Source organism: Cynocephalus volans, chromosome 5, assembly GCF_027409185.1.
Source record: "Cynocephalus volans isolate mCynVol1 chromosome 5, mCynVol1.pri, whole genome shotgun sequence".
In the NCBI taxonomy this organism is placed as follows: Eukaryota; Metazoa; Chordata; class Mammalia; order Dermoptera; family Cynocephalidae; genus Cynocephalus; species Cynocephalus volans.
Genome location: NC_084464.1, coordinates 47,743,999 through 47,759,795, shown reverse-complemented (window position 1 = coordinate 47,759,795; position 15,797 = coordinate 47,743,999). Strand labels below are relative to the sequence as shown.

Here is a 15,797-nt window from a genome sequence, read left to right as displayed (position 1 = left end):
ATTAAGTGGTTAAGGATGGGTAGGACTTTGACAAAAGGCAATGCGGGAGAAGGGTCTCTGTGCAGAGAGAATGAAAGGTGAAGTGATTTTTGTACGAAGTTAGACAAAAGGAAACCAGGCTTTGAAACAAAGCCTGGACCCCTTGAAGGATAAAACCAAGTCCTATGGTCTCACCAGTTTTAGGAGAACATGGAGCATCATGACACTTATCACAAAACACGAGAATGACTGTCTAGGAGCACTTGCTTCTTTTTTCCCTAGATGGCCCCTTTGAAGACAGGCAGGGACCATATCTTACTCATCTTTGTTTTCAGGAGCTGACACTTTCTAGTTGAGGGCACTGTGCTCCATTCTCAAGGAATGAGTGAATGCCCCAAAGCTGGTAAACTTGGGACCTCTTTACTCCAAAAGGTGTTACAGACTAAGCTAAGCGGTTGGGTAGCCTGGAAAAGCACGTTCTTCTGTGCACAGTGGGACACCCTCTGGGGAGCCAATGTCCAAACCTGTTAGAGAGCTCACCTGATCCCAGTCGATCCTTACCTTAAGGAAGAGCGGGTGGGACCAAGGGCTACAGCAGACCTATTGCTACAACGGTCGAAAATCAAGGAGAAAGGGGCTGGCTGGTTAGCTCAATTGGTTTAGACCATAGTGCTGATTTAACACCAAGGTCAAGCGTTCCGATCCTTTTGCCGGCCAGCCCCCTACCCCCACCCGAAAAAACAGAACAACGACGAAAAAGGAAAATTAAGGAGGGGGAGGAACTATACAGGTAATACAATTTCATAAAACTACATGCACGCACACAAGTGCCTAACAAACTGGTTAAATCAGAGTGTGGTCGTTTATTTTCTTGATTGTAGTGGTTTAGTTAATTGTATTGTGCCAATGTCAATTTCCTTGTTTTGAGCACACTGTATCTCATGTAAGATGTTGAGGGAAGTTGGGTGGGTGATAAGTACACGGGGCCTCTCTATACTAATTTTGCAACTTCTTGTGAGTCTATAATTATTTCAAAGTAAAAAGTAACAAAACAAAACAAAACAAGGGGAACTTCCCCCCACAGACCAGCCTAGCACAGCCCAACCCCGCCTTCCTCGAGACCGCCCGCACCTAACACAAGCGGCCTCACCCTCGGGGGAGGGGTGTGTGGCTAGGGCAGGGCCACGCACGCGCAGTCCTGCAATCTCGGCCGCAACGGGGGGAGAGGTCGCGCGTGCGCAGGCTCGGCCCCGGGCCGCAGCGCCATCCCCTCTCCGCGGCGGTGGACTGGGCTACCTTGACCCCTCCGCGTTGCCGTCTTTTCCGGCAGTTGGGGAGCTTCCTGTTGTCCTCACCCGCAACCGCTTCTCGGCCGCTACCTCAGAACTCCTCCCGCATCCCCTCTCCTCCTCTGGGTCGCTGGCTGCTGCTGCTGCCGGGGCTTCGCCTGTCTGCACGTCGAGACCGCTGGCCGGGTGGGCGTCTGCGGCTGTCCGCCGCCCCCAGCCCTGCCTTCCCCGGGGCTCTGGTGAGTGTCTTGGTATCGCTGTCTTCACTCCATCCCAGGCTTTTTTTCTTTATCTCCTTCTCTTCCCTCGACTTCTTCTGGGGCTCTCCCCTTCCCGCCGGCGCCCTCTTTCTAGCCCTGAGCTCTCAGCCCCTCGACCCCTCTCCTCGGCCTCCTGTCAGTCCACCTCTTCCCCGTCTCCTGGGGCTCCTTGTTGGCCCTTTCCACATTTTCTCAGTCCCGGGTTCCCCACCAGTTGGGGTGGGGAGCCAGGCTCTCCTTTCCTTTTCACGTTGCCTGCTTTGTCTGCTCGCTCCCACCAGTCAATCCTCTCCGAGATCTCGGTCATCACCAATTTTCACCTCCTTTTCCTTTTTCTGGGGTCTAAGAATTTGAGAACCGTTTTCTGAGGCAGGGATGTAGAAAGCACACCTTGGGGTGTGGTACTTTTGAGTCTGCCCCCTTCCCCGTGGTTCGTCTTAGGTATCCTAAGGTGCTTCAGATAATCTTAAAATTACTGGGAAAATGAAGTGAAGACTCTTAACAGAGTGGAAAAGGAACAGAGCCCGAGGCAAGGAAAAGGTCGATAAGGACCTAGAGGAAAGTCTTTGTCAGAAAGCGTGCAGAACGGCTAGCAGAGAGACACCAGGATCTTCCAGTTACACTCTGAAATGACTAAAAGACACGAAGAGAAACTTATTTATTTTTTGAAATGCATAGAGGAAGGTTGGAGTGAAGTAGACCCTATGCTCCCTCTCCATTTCAGCTCACTTTGGCTCTAAATTAGCTAGGCAGTGGATATGGTTTTCCTAAACATAAAACAATGGTCACTACAATAACAGGTTCCCCTCCCCACCCAAAATATTCGACATTTGCTTCCTCATAAGAGGACGAGAATTTTATCCTCCAGCTCAGTATAGAAAACCATTCCACATCACAACCCTATCCCCCATCACACATACATACTCTCAACTCCTAGGAATGGACATAAAAAATGAGTGTTTTTCTTATTTAATCTTTGTTAAGGTGCTGAATGGGAGAAGAATGTTAAAACAAGTATAAGACATGGTGCTTGCTTTCCAGTGGCTTACAGTTCAGTGGGAGAGATTGGGTATGTGACTCTTAAGGAATAGTCTTAGCTCCAATGTTGAATTGTCCAAATGGAAGATAATGGATTATCAGTCACAAAGAAATAAACTATTGGTGACTTCATTTAACCTCCTCTTGAGTTTATAGTTCCTGCCCCTGAGTTTTATGAGGATAACATCTTTTTGTTAATTTATAAAAACTTTTAAGAATTTCTTACTTTCCAATTGTTCTCCAGTTCTGCTGAGTTGAAGGAGAATAAAACATATAGGGCAAGGGCCTCCAGTGGCTTGTAGATCAGGGCGGGAAGGCTTGAATTATCATATCAGAGAAGGCTCTGTCTTATAAAAAATACCCAGTTATCTTGTGAATTGCTATAGGGCAATATTAATTGTATCTTTGGATTAAAGGTTATTAGAATTAGGTTAGATCCTTTACGAGTGGAGGAAGAGGAAGGAGAGTTTGAAGAAAGGTCAAAGGGAGGGACAGTGCAGGCTTTACCACGTTAAACACTATAGAAAGTTGAAAACCACTCTGCAAAAGAATTTGCTGGCCTATCATATGGGCATCCTTGAGTGCGCTTAACGTCCTGCTGATCTTTTCTAAAGTTTAGGAAATAATACCAGCAACTTAAATGAGTGAAAACTTTTTTTTCTCAGTTTTTTATATACCCATCAGTGTAAAATGTACTTTGTTCTTTAGCTTTGTTGATAACCTAAAATCATTAACTTGCTCAACTTACATTTATTAACCACCCATTATATGGAAGGCAATGTTTGTATTTTATTTATTTATTTATTTATTTGGTGACCGGTAAGGGGATCGCAACCCTTGGCTTGGGGTCGCCCGCACCGCCCTCAGCCGGTGAGCTAACCGGCCATCCCTATATGGGATCTGAACCCGTGGCCTTGGTGTTATCAGCACAACACTCTCCCGAGTGAGCCACAGGCCAGCCCCTCCAGTTGTATTTTTATGTTGAAATCATTTCTTTTTTGTTGTTGAAATAACTTCATTTGTTAAATTTACATATGTATAGTACCTTCAGAAATCTTTAGACAAGGGAGGAGTACAAAGCTCTCGCTACTTTTGACTTGTTTTAGATCTGGTTTTAAAATTTCTTCACCAAGCTCTCTAAGAGTGCATGTGGTTTTCATTGTGGGTGGAAGGGGTACAGGCTGACAAATAAGGAACCACACCCAAGCTTCATAAACCAAATAGAGGTTTTTAAAAAAATTTCTCTACTGATATCCTAAAAACATCTGAGTTTGCTTTGATATTAGTAGAAATTTCCCCATAAAAAAATAGCATAATATTTTATAATAAGGTAGCTCAGTGTCTTGAATTTGTGATTACTGATCATTTTGGCACATCATGAATTAAAATGTTTGACTCTGGAATAGAGCCTTGATTTTGAATCTCTGCTCTGAAGGGATTATTCTTTATGTGATTTTTACCTGAGTATCTTTTCTAAAAAATTGCTTAATATTAAGCCTTTTTTCTTAGTAATAATAAGTATTTGCACATTTCTTACAAGCCATAGTTTAATTCATAAACGATTTAAAAAACTGCTTAATATTAAGGGGGATAACCTTAAGAAAACTTTCCATAACCTGCATTCTTTGAAAATGGCCCTTGGCCTCTCCTGATTTTTACTCAGCCTTATATTGGGATGAAAAGACAGAAGGAAGTCATCCAGGAGGAAGTCATGATATGAATAAAATTTGGAGCACTATTGCCAGTGCTGGATGAATTTACAAGTTAAAATAACTGTAAAGGAAACAATATCACAAAGAAAAAAAACAATCACAGTTCTAGTTGATGGAACATACCTTAAAAACAGGGATCCTAACTTTCTCACTTTACATAAGAAAAAACAATACCAATGGATTTAGATAGCTTATAGAACAATTTTTTCCTAAATTTAAAATCTAATTTTCCCCCAGATACTTTGGCTAACCTATAGTATCACACTTGATTAGAATGTTCACCAACTTGTAAATTCAAATAAGCAGCAAACATTTATTAAATATTTTAAGGCTGTGTCAGAACACATTTATACCTATATATCAGCATTTGATTATAGATTTTTATTTTATTTTTTTAAAGATGACTGGTAAGGGGATCCTAACCCTTGACTTGGTGTTGTCAGCACCATGCTCTCCCGAGTGAGCCACGGGCCAGCCTTCGATCTTTTTTTTAAATGTAGAAATTGTAAACTTAGAGCCGGCTCGTGGCTCACTTGGGAGAGTGTGGTGCTGACAACACCAAGTCAAGGGTTAAGATCCCCTTACCAGTCATCTTTATATGGGATTTTAAAAAAAGAAATTATAAACTTAAAAGTTATTGCTAACAGTACATGCTCATTGAAGAAAATATAGAAAAACATGGAAAAGCACGAGTCAGAATAAAATTATCTATTATATTCTCACTACCTAGAATTAAGCCACTAATAACATTTTGACTATATATTTCAAATAATTCTGTGCACATATAGTAAGCATATAAACAAATTGAGATCACGGTAGACAGTGTTTTATAATCTGTTCTTTTCACTTAGATTGGAAACATTTCTCCTGACATTAAATATTTGAACATTTTGGTTTTGTTTTGTTTGGTTTGGTTTGGTTTTTGTTTGTTTGTTTTTTGGCAGCTGGCCAGTATGGGGCTCTGAACCCAAGACCTTAGCGTTATAAGGCTGCACTCTGATCAATTGAGCTAACTGGTCAGCCCTTGAACATATTTTAATTATCTGCGCATTATTTCATTGTAAGGCTTTTTCATATTTAATCAGTTCTGTTTTAGCATATTCAGTTATTTCTAGTTTTCCTTTGTCATTACAATGCTGCATTGAAATCCCTTGTGTATGAATCTTTATTTCTCTATGGCAAAAAATTGCCCTTTGTGTATACTGTGTATTCTTAATTTATACATATGGTATTGTGATCTTGTTTTCTAACTTTTAAAAAATGCTATACTATGTTTTTAAAGATATATTTATGTGGCTTGTAGGTACAGGTTGAGTTGCTTCTGACTGCTGTGTTGTATTTTCTAGTATGCGTCCACAGCATTTTATTTATTTCCATACTGAATCGCCTTCAACCTCCCATAACACAAGTGGTAACATAATGAATATCCTCTCGGTAACGCTCATCCTGTGTATGTTCCCTTAAGACCCTGTGTGACAGTTTCTCTAATCTTTATACCTAGATGTGGGATTTCTGGGTCATTGGACATTAATATTTACAGGCATTCATTACTTAATGGAAGGGATGCATTTGGAGAAATGTGTTGTTAGGCAATTTCGTAATTGTGGGAACATCATAGAGTGTACTACACAAACCTAGTTGGTATAACCTACCATATATCTAGGCTATATGGTTTAGCCTGTGGTTCCTAGGCTACAAACCTGTACAATATGTTACTGTACTAAATACTGTAGGCATTTGTAACACAATGGTAAGTATTTATGTATCTAACGTATCTAAACATAGAAGAGGTATAGTAAAAATACAGTATTATAATCTTATGGGACCACTGTAGTATGTATGTGGTCCATTGACCAAAATGTCATTATCTGGTGTATGAATGTACTTATTTTCAGTAAGTATTCTGTTTGTCCGTCTTTGTTACATATTATCTGTTTGTCCTCCGGAGAACTTGTACCAATTTACATTCCTAATAGTAGGGTAGGAGAGTACATAATTGGTGGATTTTAACTTCAAATCTTATACCTCTTTTGTTTCCAGCAGCCATGGCAATGACAGGCTCAACACCTTGCTCGTCTATGAGTAATCACACAAAGGAAAGAGTGACAATGACCAAAGTGACACTGGAGAATTTTTATAGCAACCTTATTGCTCAACATGAAGAACGAGAAATGAGGTAAAGAATTTTGTTTGAAAAAATTATGTCATGGTTGTGGCATTCATGTTTAGTATTGTAAAACACACTCACAATATTGTTGAAAGGAGACAAGAATAGCAGCAGCCATTTTATAGCCTATCACGTTATAGTGGATTGATAGTGTAACGGATTTCCAAGTCCCTGCCATTAACCCAATTATTTCTACTAGCTGATAACACAAAATTCTATTGCAGTATAAAGAAATAATTAGGCCAGATCCTTGGAGTTAAGGCAGTGTGATGTAATGGACAGAGCAGCTCCTTTGGAGTCAGACCTGGGTTTAGAATCCTGCTTGTACCATTTAGCAGCTGTATAAGGCCAGAACAAGTTCTTTAGTCTTTCTTTATGTCAGTTCCCCCATCAGGAAAATGGGGACAATACTACTTTGCCTTGTAGGATTGCTGTGGGGATTAGATATAACCCACCATACTGCTATACACAAAGTAATCGCTTAGTTAATGGTATTAGTAGCAGCTTTCATTATACTGTTCTGGTATATACTGTCCAGGTAGTAAGTCATAATTTAAAAAATTTTTCCCAACATTTTATTATGAAAGTATTCAGAAGTAAAGTACAGAAAAATTGAAAGAATTCTACAGTGAATACATGTATACACATCGTCTAGAGTCTGTAATTACCAATTATTGTATTTGTTTTATCACATTCCATCTATCCATCCCTTTATCCATTCATTGATCCATCTTAATTTTTTGTCAGACTTCAAAGTATGTTGCAGACATCGGTATACTTTACTTCTGAATATTTCTGCTTGTATAACATTAACTAGAGTTCAATATTTATGTTTATATACATATATTTTGGGGGGATGTAAAATTTACATACAATGAAGTGCATAAGTTGAAGGGTACCATCTGATGAGTTTTGATAGATGTATATACCTGCACAACGCCTATCAAGACAAAACATTACCATCCTCCCAGAAAGTTCTTTCATGCCTCTTGCTCCTTCAATCACTCAGGCAATCACTGTTGTGATTTTGTTTCTACCATAGATTAGTCTTGCCTATTCCATACAAGTGGAACATGTAAATGGAATAATATAGTAAGTACTCATTTGAGTAAGACATCTTTCATTCAGCATGTTTTTGAGGTTCATCAGTGTTCCTGTGTGTATCAATAGTTTGTTCTTTTTAGTGCCATTCTGTTTTCTGACTGTACCTTAGTTTGTTTATTCATTCTCCTGTTGGTAAGCATCTCAACTCTTAGTTTTTGGCTGTTTTGAATAATCTTCTATGAACATTTATGTATGAATCTTTTTGTAAACATATGTTTTCAGTTCTCAGGTAAATACCTAGGAGTGGAATTGCTGGATCATGAACATACATAGGTGTATGTTTAGTTTTATAAGAAATGGCTAGACCTTTTTTCAAAATATTACTGATGATATATGAGAATTTCAGTTGCTTTGCATTTTTTTTTTTTTTTTTTTTGTCTTTTTTGTGACCGGTAAGGGGATCACAACCCTTGGTTTGGTGTCATCCGCACCGCGCTCAGCCAGTGAGTGCACCGGCCATCCCTATATAGGATCCAAACCCGCGGCAGGAACGCCGCTGCGCTCCCAAGCGCCGCAGTCGCCCGAGTTCACCACGGGGCCGGCCCTGCTTTGCATTTTTGCTAACATTTGTGTTGTAAATATTTTAACCTTAGCTATTCTGGTGATGCTTAATGATATCTCACTGTGATTTTAATTTGCATTTCCTTGATGATTAATGATGTTGAACATTTTTCATGTGCTTTTTGGCCATTTGTGTATCTTTCTTTGTGAAGTATTTGTTTAAATTTTTTGACCATTTTAAAAAATTGAGTTGTCTTTTTATTATTGAATTGCAGGAGTTTTTTTGTATATCTTAGATACCAGTCCTTTGTCATATATATATTTTGTAAACCATTTCTCCCAGTCTGTGACTTTCCTGTTCATTTTCTTAACAATGTCATTAGACAAAACGATGTTTTAAATTTTAATGAAATAAAATTTGGCATTTTTTTCTTTTATGGTTATTGTATTCTGTGACTTCTCTAAAATAAACTTTTGCATACCCCCAACTCATAAAGATATTCTCCTGTTTTTTTCTTGAAGTTTTATAGATTTAGTTTTTACATTTAGTTCTATTTCTATGATTCTTTTTTTTTTTTTTTTTTTTTAAAGATGACCGGTAAGGGGATCTTAACCCTTGACTTGTGTTGTCAGCACCACGCTCACCCAGTGAGCTAACCGGCCATCCCTATATGGGATCCAAACCCGGGGCCTTGGTGTTATCAGCACCACACTCTCCCGAGTGAGCCACAGGCTGGCCCATATGATTCATTTTGAATTAATAAGTGTGTGTGGTATGAGGTTGGAGGTTGAGATTTGTTTATTTCCTTATAGATATCCAGCTACTTTAGCACCATTTATTGAATAGATTTTTTCCCCATGAGATTGCTTTGGCACTTTTCTTGAAAAGTCACGTATATGACCATATAAGTGAGAATGTATTTCTGAGCTGTCTGTTCTGTTCCATTGATCTGTTTGTCTGTTCTTATGCCAGTATCACAGTTTTGGGTTACTGAAGCTTTATAGTAAGTTTTGAAATCAGGTAGTTTTAATTTTTCTCATGATTGCCAGATTCTTTGCAATTCCATATAAATTTTAGAGTCATCTTGTCAATTTCTATAGAAAAGACGAATGGAATTATGACTGGAATTATATTGAATCAATTTGGGGAGAATTGACATCTTAATGATATTGAACCTTCTAATCCATGAACTGGTATCTCTCTATTTTTTAGGTCTTTAATTTTTCTCAGTTTTTTGAAGTTTTAGTGTGGAAGTCTTACACGTCTTTTGTTCTTCTATTCCTAGTACTTTTTTTTTTTTCTGATGCCATTGTAAGTGGATATTTAGAATTTCATTGTCTAGTTGTTTGCTGCTAGTATATAGAAATATAACCGGACTTTGAATATTGATCTTGTATTCTGCAATTTGCTTGTTTACTTATTCTAGTTTTGTTTTTTTTAGTAGATTCCTTAGGGCTTTCTATGTAAACAGTCACGTCATATTCAAATATAGACAGTTTTACTTCTTTTTTAGTCTATTCATCTTTTCTTTCTTTTTCTTACATTATTGCACTGGCTGGGATGTCCAGTACAATGTTGAATAGAAGTGGTGGGAGTGGACATCTTTGTTTTATTCTTGATTTTAGGGGTAATGAGCTCACTATTTCACTATTAGTTATGAGTTAGCTATAGGCTTCAGAAAGATGTCCTTTCTGGGTTGAAGAGGTTTCCTGATATTCCCATTTGGCTAAGAGTTTTTAACATGAGTGGGTGTTGAATTTTGTCAAATGTTTTTCTCTGTCTTTGAAGTAATCGTATTTTTTCTCCGTTACTTTTTGCTTGTTTGTTTGTTTTTGTTTTGTTTCCTTTATTCTTTTAATATGGTGAATTACATGGACTGATTTTTGAATGTTAAACTAACCTTCCATTTTTGGTGTAAAACCCTCTTGGTCACAGTCACAGTGTATCATCTTCTTTCTATGTTGTTGGATTTGGTATGCTAATATTTTGATAAGGATTTTTACAACTCTGTTCTTCATGAGGGTGTGAATTATAATTTACATAGGATATGTGATTTGACCTTAAATATGCAATTTTGTGTGTGGAATAGCTAAATATTTTATACTTGGTGGTGGCTAGCTGCTGTTCACTGGCGAAAACAAGTGCCTGCTCAGTGCCCTTTGTTAGTTAGGATCATGGGGAATTCAAAGATAAATTTGCACAGTATGGGGCTGGCCCGTGGCTCACTTGGGAGAGTGTGGTGCTGATAACACCAAGGCCACGGGTTCGGATCCTATATAGGGATGGCCAGTTAGCTCACTGGCTGAATGTGGTGCTGAGAACACCAAGTCAAGGGTTAAGATCGTCTTACCGGTCATCTTTAAAAAAAAAAAAAAAATTTGCACAGTATGTCTTTAGGTATGTGAAACCTTTTTGGGGTGGGGGTTAAAAACAACAACAACAACAACAAAACCGTTGGGGTAGTTATTTTCAAATACAACCACTCTTGAAATCAAAGCTTTTGTTGTTGTAATTATAAAGCAAATGTGAGTACTGTTTTATGTGATAATAGTCAGCTGGCATTTACTCTGGTGGTGCTGCCCTATGGTTCATCATTGATATATATCACATTCTCCAGGAACAATGTGATGTACGGTTTTATTTACATGGTGGCATTTTGATTATGCAAGAAGATGACCGTGTTTTTGGAGAAGCATACTGGAGTATACAGGATTGAAATGACAGATGTTTGGAATTTAATTTTTTAAAAATAGCAAAAAATATACAATGGGATAGATCAAGCAAATATGGCAAAGTTTTAACCATTATTGGATCTGCGGGGTAAATATATGGGGAGGGGGTTACATTGGATTATTCTTTCTACCTATGTCTATGTTTAAAGTTGTTCATACTGAAAAGAGAAGTGGGTCCCTCTAAAGGCATGCCGTGTGGTGGCGGCACCAGGTTAGCTAACTCTGGTGCAGCCACTTTTCCTCCCAACTCTAGTGTTTGAAACCAGAACCCAGGGAGAGAGACCAGGCCACTTTTGCATTAGAAGCCATACCTAACCTCAACCCAGCAGTGCCATCATGAGTCTATTCAAGTTAACAGTAATTCCTTGGTATCATCTGACAGAGAATGTCACTTTTAAGCGTTATTTCGGGCTGTGCTTGCTATTTTTGATGTCCTCAGGGTCTTTGTACACCTGGTCCCAATAAGTCATTATCATGATAGACTTTTTTTGGATACTTTCTCTAATGAAATAATCTAATTGTTTTCAATCAGAAAAAGTTAATTTGGATAACTTTACTCTCAGGCAGGTGTTCTACTGGAACAAATTTGATTACACTTGCAGTTAAGCTGTAGAAAACCTCTCAGTTTGTATTTAGATTTAAAATATAATCAGAAGGAGCTTTTTCTGTGATACAGTGGATAGTGCATTGGATGTGTAGCCCAGTCTGGGGTGGTCATGCAAAAAAGTATAGTTAGGAGGTATGATGGTATTTGATACTCAAGGCTCAAAAAGTTGAGTTCTTATGGCTTTTACCGATGTGTTATGCTTTTACTCTTTTTACTGTTCCCTACTTCAGCCATCTTACCTCTGAAATGGAATTAATTTACACTCCTGAAACTACCAGCAGTACAGCCTTCTCCCTCCAATACATATGCATACATAGATATATATTCCAAAATATTCTGGGAACTAGGAGAGAAAATTGAGGAGCCTGGGAGCCATGTAGATGCTTTTTTCTTTACATCAGGATCAGAGTAGATCTTTTTACTTCCTGAGAATTTGGACTCAAATTCTTATTTTTCATTTGATCCTGTGGTTTTGTAATATAATTTTTAATAAAATAGTCATTTAACTAAATACTGTTATTGCAATAAATGTTCATTGCCCAAAATGAAACTCATTTTCTTTCCATGTTCCTCTGTGTTTCCTATCTTGGTTAGTGGCATCGTAATCTCCCTAGACAAGAAATTCTAAGACTTTCCCTTGATTTCTATTGCCAGTTGGTCATCTTTGCAATAGTTCCACTTACTTCATTCTAGTTTTCCAGCCCGACTTTCAAGATCTTTACTGTACAACTGAGTCATTACAATAGCTTTCATTTGGCCTCAGGTTTTTCTCAGTTGCTTTCCCTGCCAGTCTATTAGATCCTCTTTAATGCTAGTTACTATTCTAAAATAGAAATCTCATCACATCATTTCTTTGCATGCAAGCCTCTCTTAGCTCTCTGTTGTCTACAGAATAAGATCCAACCTTCTTAGTGTGGTACTTGAAGTGCTTTGTGAGTCAGCCACACTAGGCTACATGCTGTTGCTTCAGTGTACCCCACAATTTTATTCTTCTCTACCTTGCTTATATTGCCTGTTTATCTGGAATGCTGATAAGTGGTAGAGGAGACATTCCAGCCTGTTTGCTCTGTGGAATTGTTGCAAGGAAGTTTTACTTGTTTCTTCTAGTTTTATCCAATTAGGATGAGACTGTAGATCAAAAACACTGGATGTAGTTTCTAAACTAAAGTTCAGTACTCCCAAGGATTTGGAGTCTTTAAGTTTTGATAGTGGTGCCAATCCCCTTTTCTGATCATTTTTCCCCCCTTGATTTTCCAAATTCTGCATTTACCTTTTTTGTGTGTATTACTCTTTGCTTGTGATAGGGAGGAGGAGGAAGATGTGAAAATAAAGGAAGTAGCTTTCAGTCAGAGAAAGGGAGAGAAACACCCTGATATAAGAGGTTATCAAATACCAGCTGTTGTTTGGTAAGGAGGAAATAACTGCAAAAGAGAGAGAGAGAGAGGAGAGAATATTTCATGGGGAAACAAGATTCTTTTTTGTATTAACATTTTGTACAATCTTTTTCAAAATGTAGACCTAACAGAGGATGGTAATCTTTTCACTTGTCTTAGTAACTATAATTTTTTTTGGTTTGAATGAGACATTTTGAGATTTGCCTGTTTTTGTCGTTTTTCCAAAACCAATAACGTTTGTATAGAATTTTCAGAAAGTTATCATGCAAATGTTATTTCGTATGTCTTTGTTTGTTTTTTTTTAGACAGAAGAAGTTAGAAAAAGTGATGGAAGAAGAAGGCCTAAAAGATGAAGAGGTAATTAATATTGGAGATTTTTTTCTTGGAATCCAGCATGGCAGGTTGTATCTTGTCCAGCAAGTTGTTAGCCTTAGTGTACAGGGGAAGGGTTTCGGCTCAGTAACAGAAGAACTTTAGTGGTGCCATGCTTCTAGATTTGAGTATTCCTGTAGAGGGAAAAGTTAATTATTAAGTACCCAGGAGAGGAAGACATCTCTAGGCATAGTCATAAAAAATTAATTAGATTTATAATTGCGAGAACAAGAAGGGATGAAATCAAATTAAAATTTAAAAGAGCAAGTTATAGCATTCTTACAGAATTCACTGAAAAGGCTCTGTAAAAGTGGGGCAGATTTCAGAAATCAAGGCAAAATATTCATCTCAAATTGACCCTTTCACCCACTGTCCACAGATGTGGTAGGAGAACATATAGTTAACAATGGACTGTGCAAAGAGCTGAAATGGCACTGGAAGTACCTTCAAAAATAGGAATGAATCATCAGGACAGTGGTGAAAAATACCCAATATGTATAGAAATAATTAAAGTTAGAGCATACAATGAACTGCAGTGTGTAAAAACGCCAAGAGGGAAATAGAAAAGACACTTTTATTTTATATAAAATAGTTTAAAGGGAAATATTGATTGTTTATCCCCTCTTCATTAGAAATGTTAGAATAGTGCACTGCTGAAATAGGTCAGTAAGAGTTCTCAGAGGAGGCACCCAACCATTTGTTCAGTATGGCTTGGTTGTTTCATCTAAAGGCCAGGGAAGGGAAAAATAACCTCTTAAGGATACTTCTATGGTGCTTTCATGTGTGAAGAGATTATGCCTAGTCTAGGATGACCCTGCTTTCCATATGGGCAAATCACAAATATGACTTTGTTGCAGAATTTCAGAATATCAACTCCTCCCCTTCCTTTACCTCTCTTACTTAAACACTAGAAACGACTCAGGAGATCAGCACATGCTCGGAAGGAAACAGAGTTTCTTCGTTTGAAGAGAACGAGGCTTGGATTGGAAGATTTTGAGTCCTTAAAAGTAATAGGCAGAGGAGCATTTGGTGAGGTAAAAACCACAGCTACTGATTGGGCACACAGCGGGAGTGGGGGTGGGGGGCAAAAAAGACCCACAGCTACTTATCAAAAATACCGTAGAACTTTGAAGCTTCTAACATGCCATGAACTTATGATTGCTATATAACTGAAATGTATGGGGTTAGGTAAGTCAGGCATGCCATCCCCACATGCTAGCTGCTCTGTCTGTCCTCTTTTTCTTCCCCTTCCCACTGCCAGATTTTTGTTTGTTTCAGTATTATTTACTGAGTGCTTCTCTCCTATAATCATGACAATAATCTGTTTTATAGATGATGAAATTAAGACTCTGAAGGCATATATAATGTCCCAATGTCACACAGTCATTGAGCACTGGGACCAGAAGTTGGGCTCAAGTCTTTCTGACTCTAAAGCTCTTGCTTTTCCCAGTAGCACACTGCCTCTACAGAAGCAAACTAACGGCGTATTTTCACCCTTTCTTTCTTCCTACCAGATTGGTACAGCTCTGAAAAGATGGCCCTAGGAGACAGAGTTTAGAGAAAGGAGTTATATATAGGTAGTTGTAGAGAGCTGAAAACATTTTCAGCTTTGCTCCAGCTGTTCTTGCAGATGAATCCTGCCTGGTTACAAGAGCAGCCTATTGGGGAGAGTTTGAATTATCCCATGCAAGATGATTCCCGTTAGTGGAAAACACCTAAAGTGGACCATCTACTGATACAGTAGTTGCATTATCTTTGTATAGAAGGAGCAGCATATTATTAAAAACCATTACCCAAGGGAAATGTGAGTAATATTCAAAGGCACAGGTAAAAGATAAAATTGATCCCTCAGTAGTTAGAATCCCTTTTGGTCTCTTGAAAGAGGGGAAGGTATAGTACCACCTCTAAAAAGTCTTTCTGGGGCCGAGCCCGTGGCGCACTTGGTAGAGTGCTGCGCTGGCAGTGCGGCGACGCTCCTGCCGCGGGTTCGGATCCTATATAGGACTGACCGGTGCACTCACTGGCTGAGTGCCGGTCACGAAAAAACGACAAAAATAAATAAATAAATAAATAAAATAAATAAATAAATAAAAAGTCTTTCGTTCTGTGAGGTAAGGATATGGGACACATTTAGGAAAAACTGAAAAAGGTATGGGGAGAAGAAAACACACTTATCTTGGAAGAGGAGGGAAGGATGTGTGGGAACTTGCCAACAAGTTTTTCTATTGGTTTGTAGACCATTAATTTTCTTTTCATCATAAAATTATGTGTTCTCTTGTAAAACATTGGAAAATATAAAAGAGAAAGGAAAACTGCATAAAACCTCATTGCGCTAATTACACATTTTAGGTTTTTTTTCCCAGACGTTTTTCCTATGCATGAGCTTTTACTTTTGTTTTAAACGTTGTTGTAATCATTTATTTAGGTTTTCTGAGCTGACTGTATGACATATGCCAGGGGTTTAATGAGTGATTAAGTTTGAAACTGAACTTTTTAAATTAGATTGTTCTGTTAAGTAGGGAGCCAAAACTGTTGAGATGTAGAGATATTTGAAGATGTATCTGGGACTTTTTTTTTCAAAAAATTTTTCTTTTTCTTTTCTTTTTCATTTGGAACATTAAAAAAGCATTTTCTTCTGCTT

General features: G+C 38.3%; 1 protein-coding gene across 2 annotated transcripts in view; it reads left to right on the top strand.

The window, feature by feature from the left end:
- The first annotated feature begins 1,243 nt into the window (after positions 1-1,243).
- The window catches only part of STK38 (serine/threonine kinase 38), a 37,625-nt gene continuing 23,071 nt past the window's right edge, over positions 1,244-15,797 (top strand). The window contains exons 1-4 of one of the 2 annotated variants that reach the window (XM_063096976.1): positions 1,244-1,507; positions 6,322-6,454; positions 13,090-13,141; positions 14,068-14,190. In XM_063096976.1, the coding sequence (XP_062953046.1) occupies positions 6,324-6,454; positions 13,090-13,141; positions 14,068-14,190 (306 nt within the window). In that variant the 5' untranslated portion in view covers positions 1,244-1,507; positions 6,322-6,323. Of the gene's footprint in view, positions 1,508-6,318; positions 6,455-13,089; positions 13,142-14,067; positions 14,191-15,797 lie in introns of both variants that reach the window. The other variant, XM_063096977.1, reaches the window with a different exon arrangement.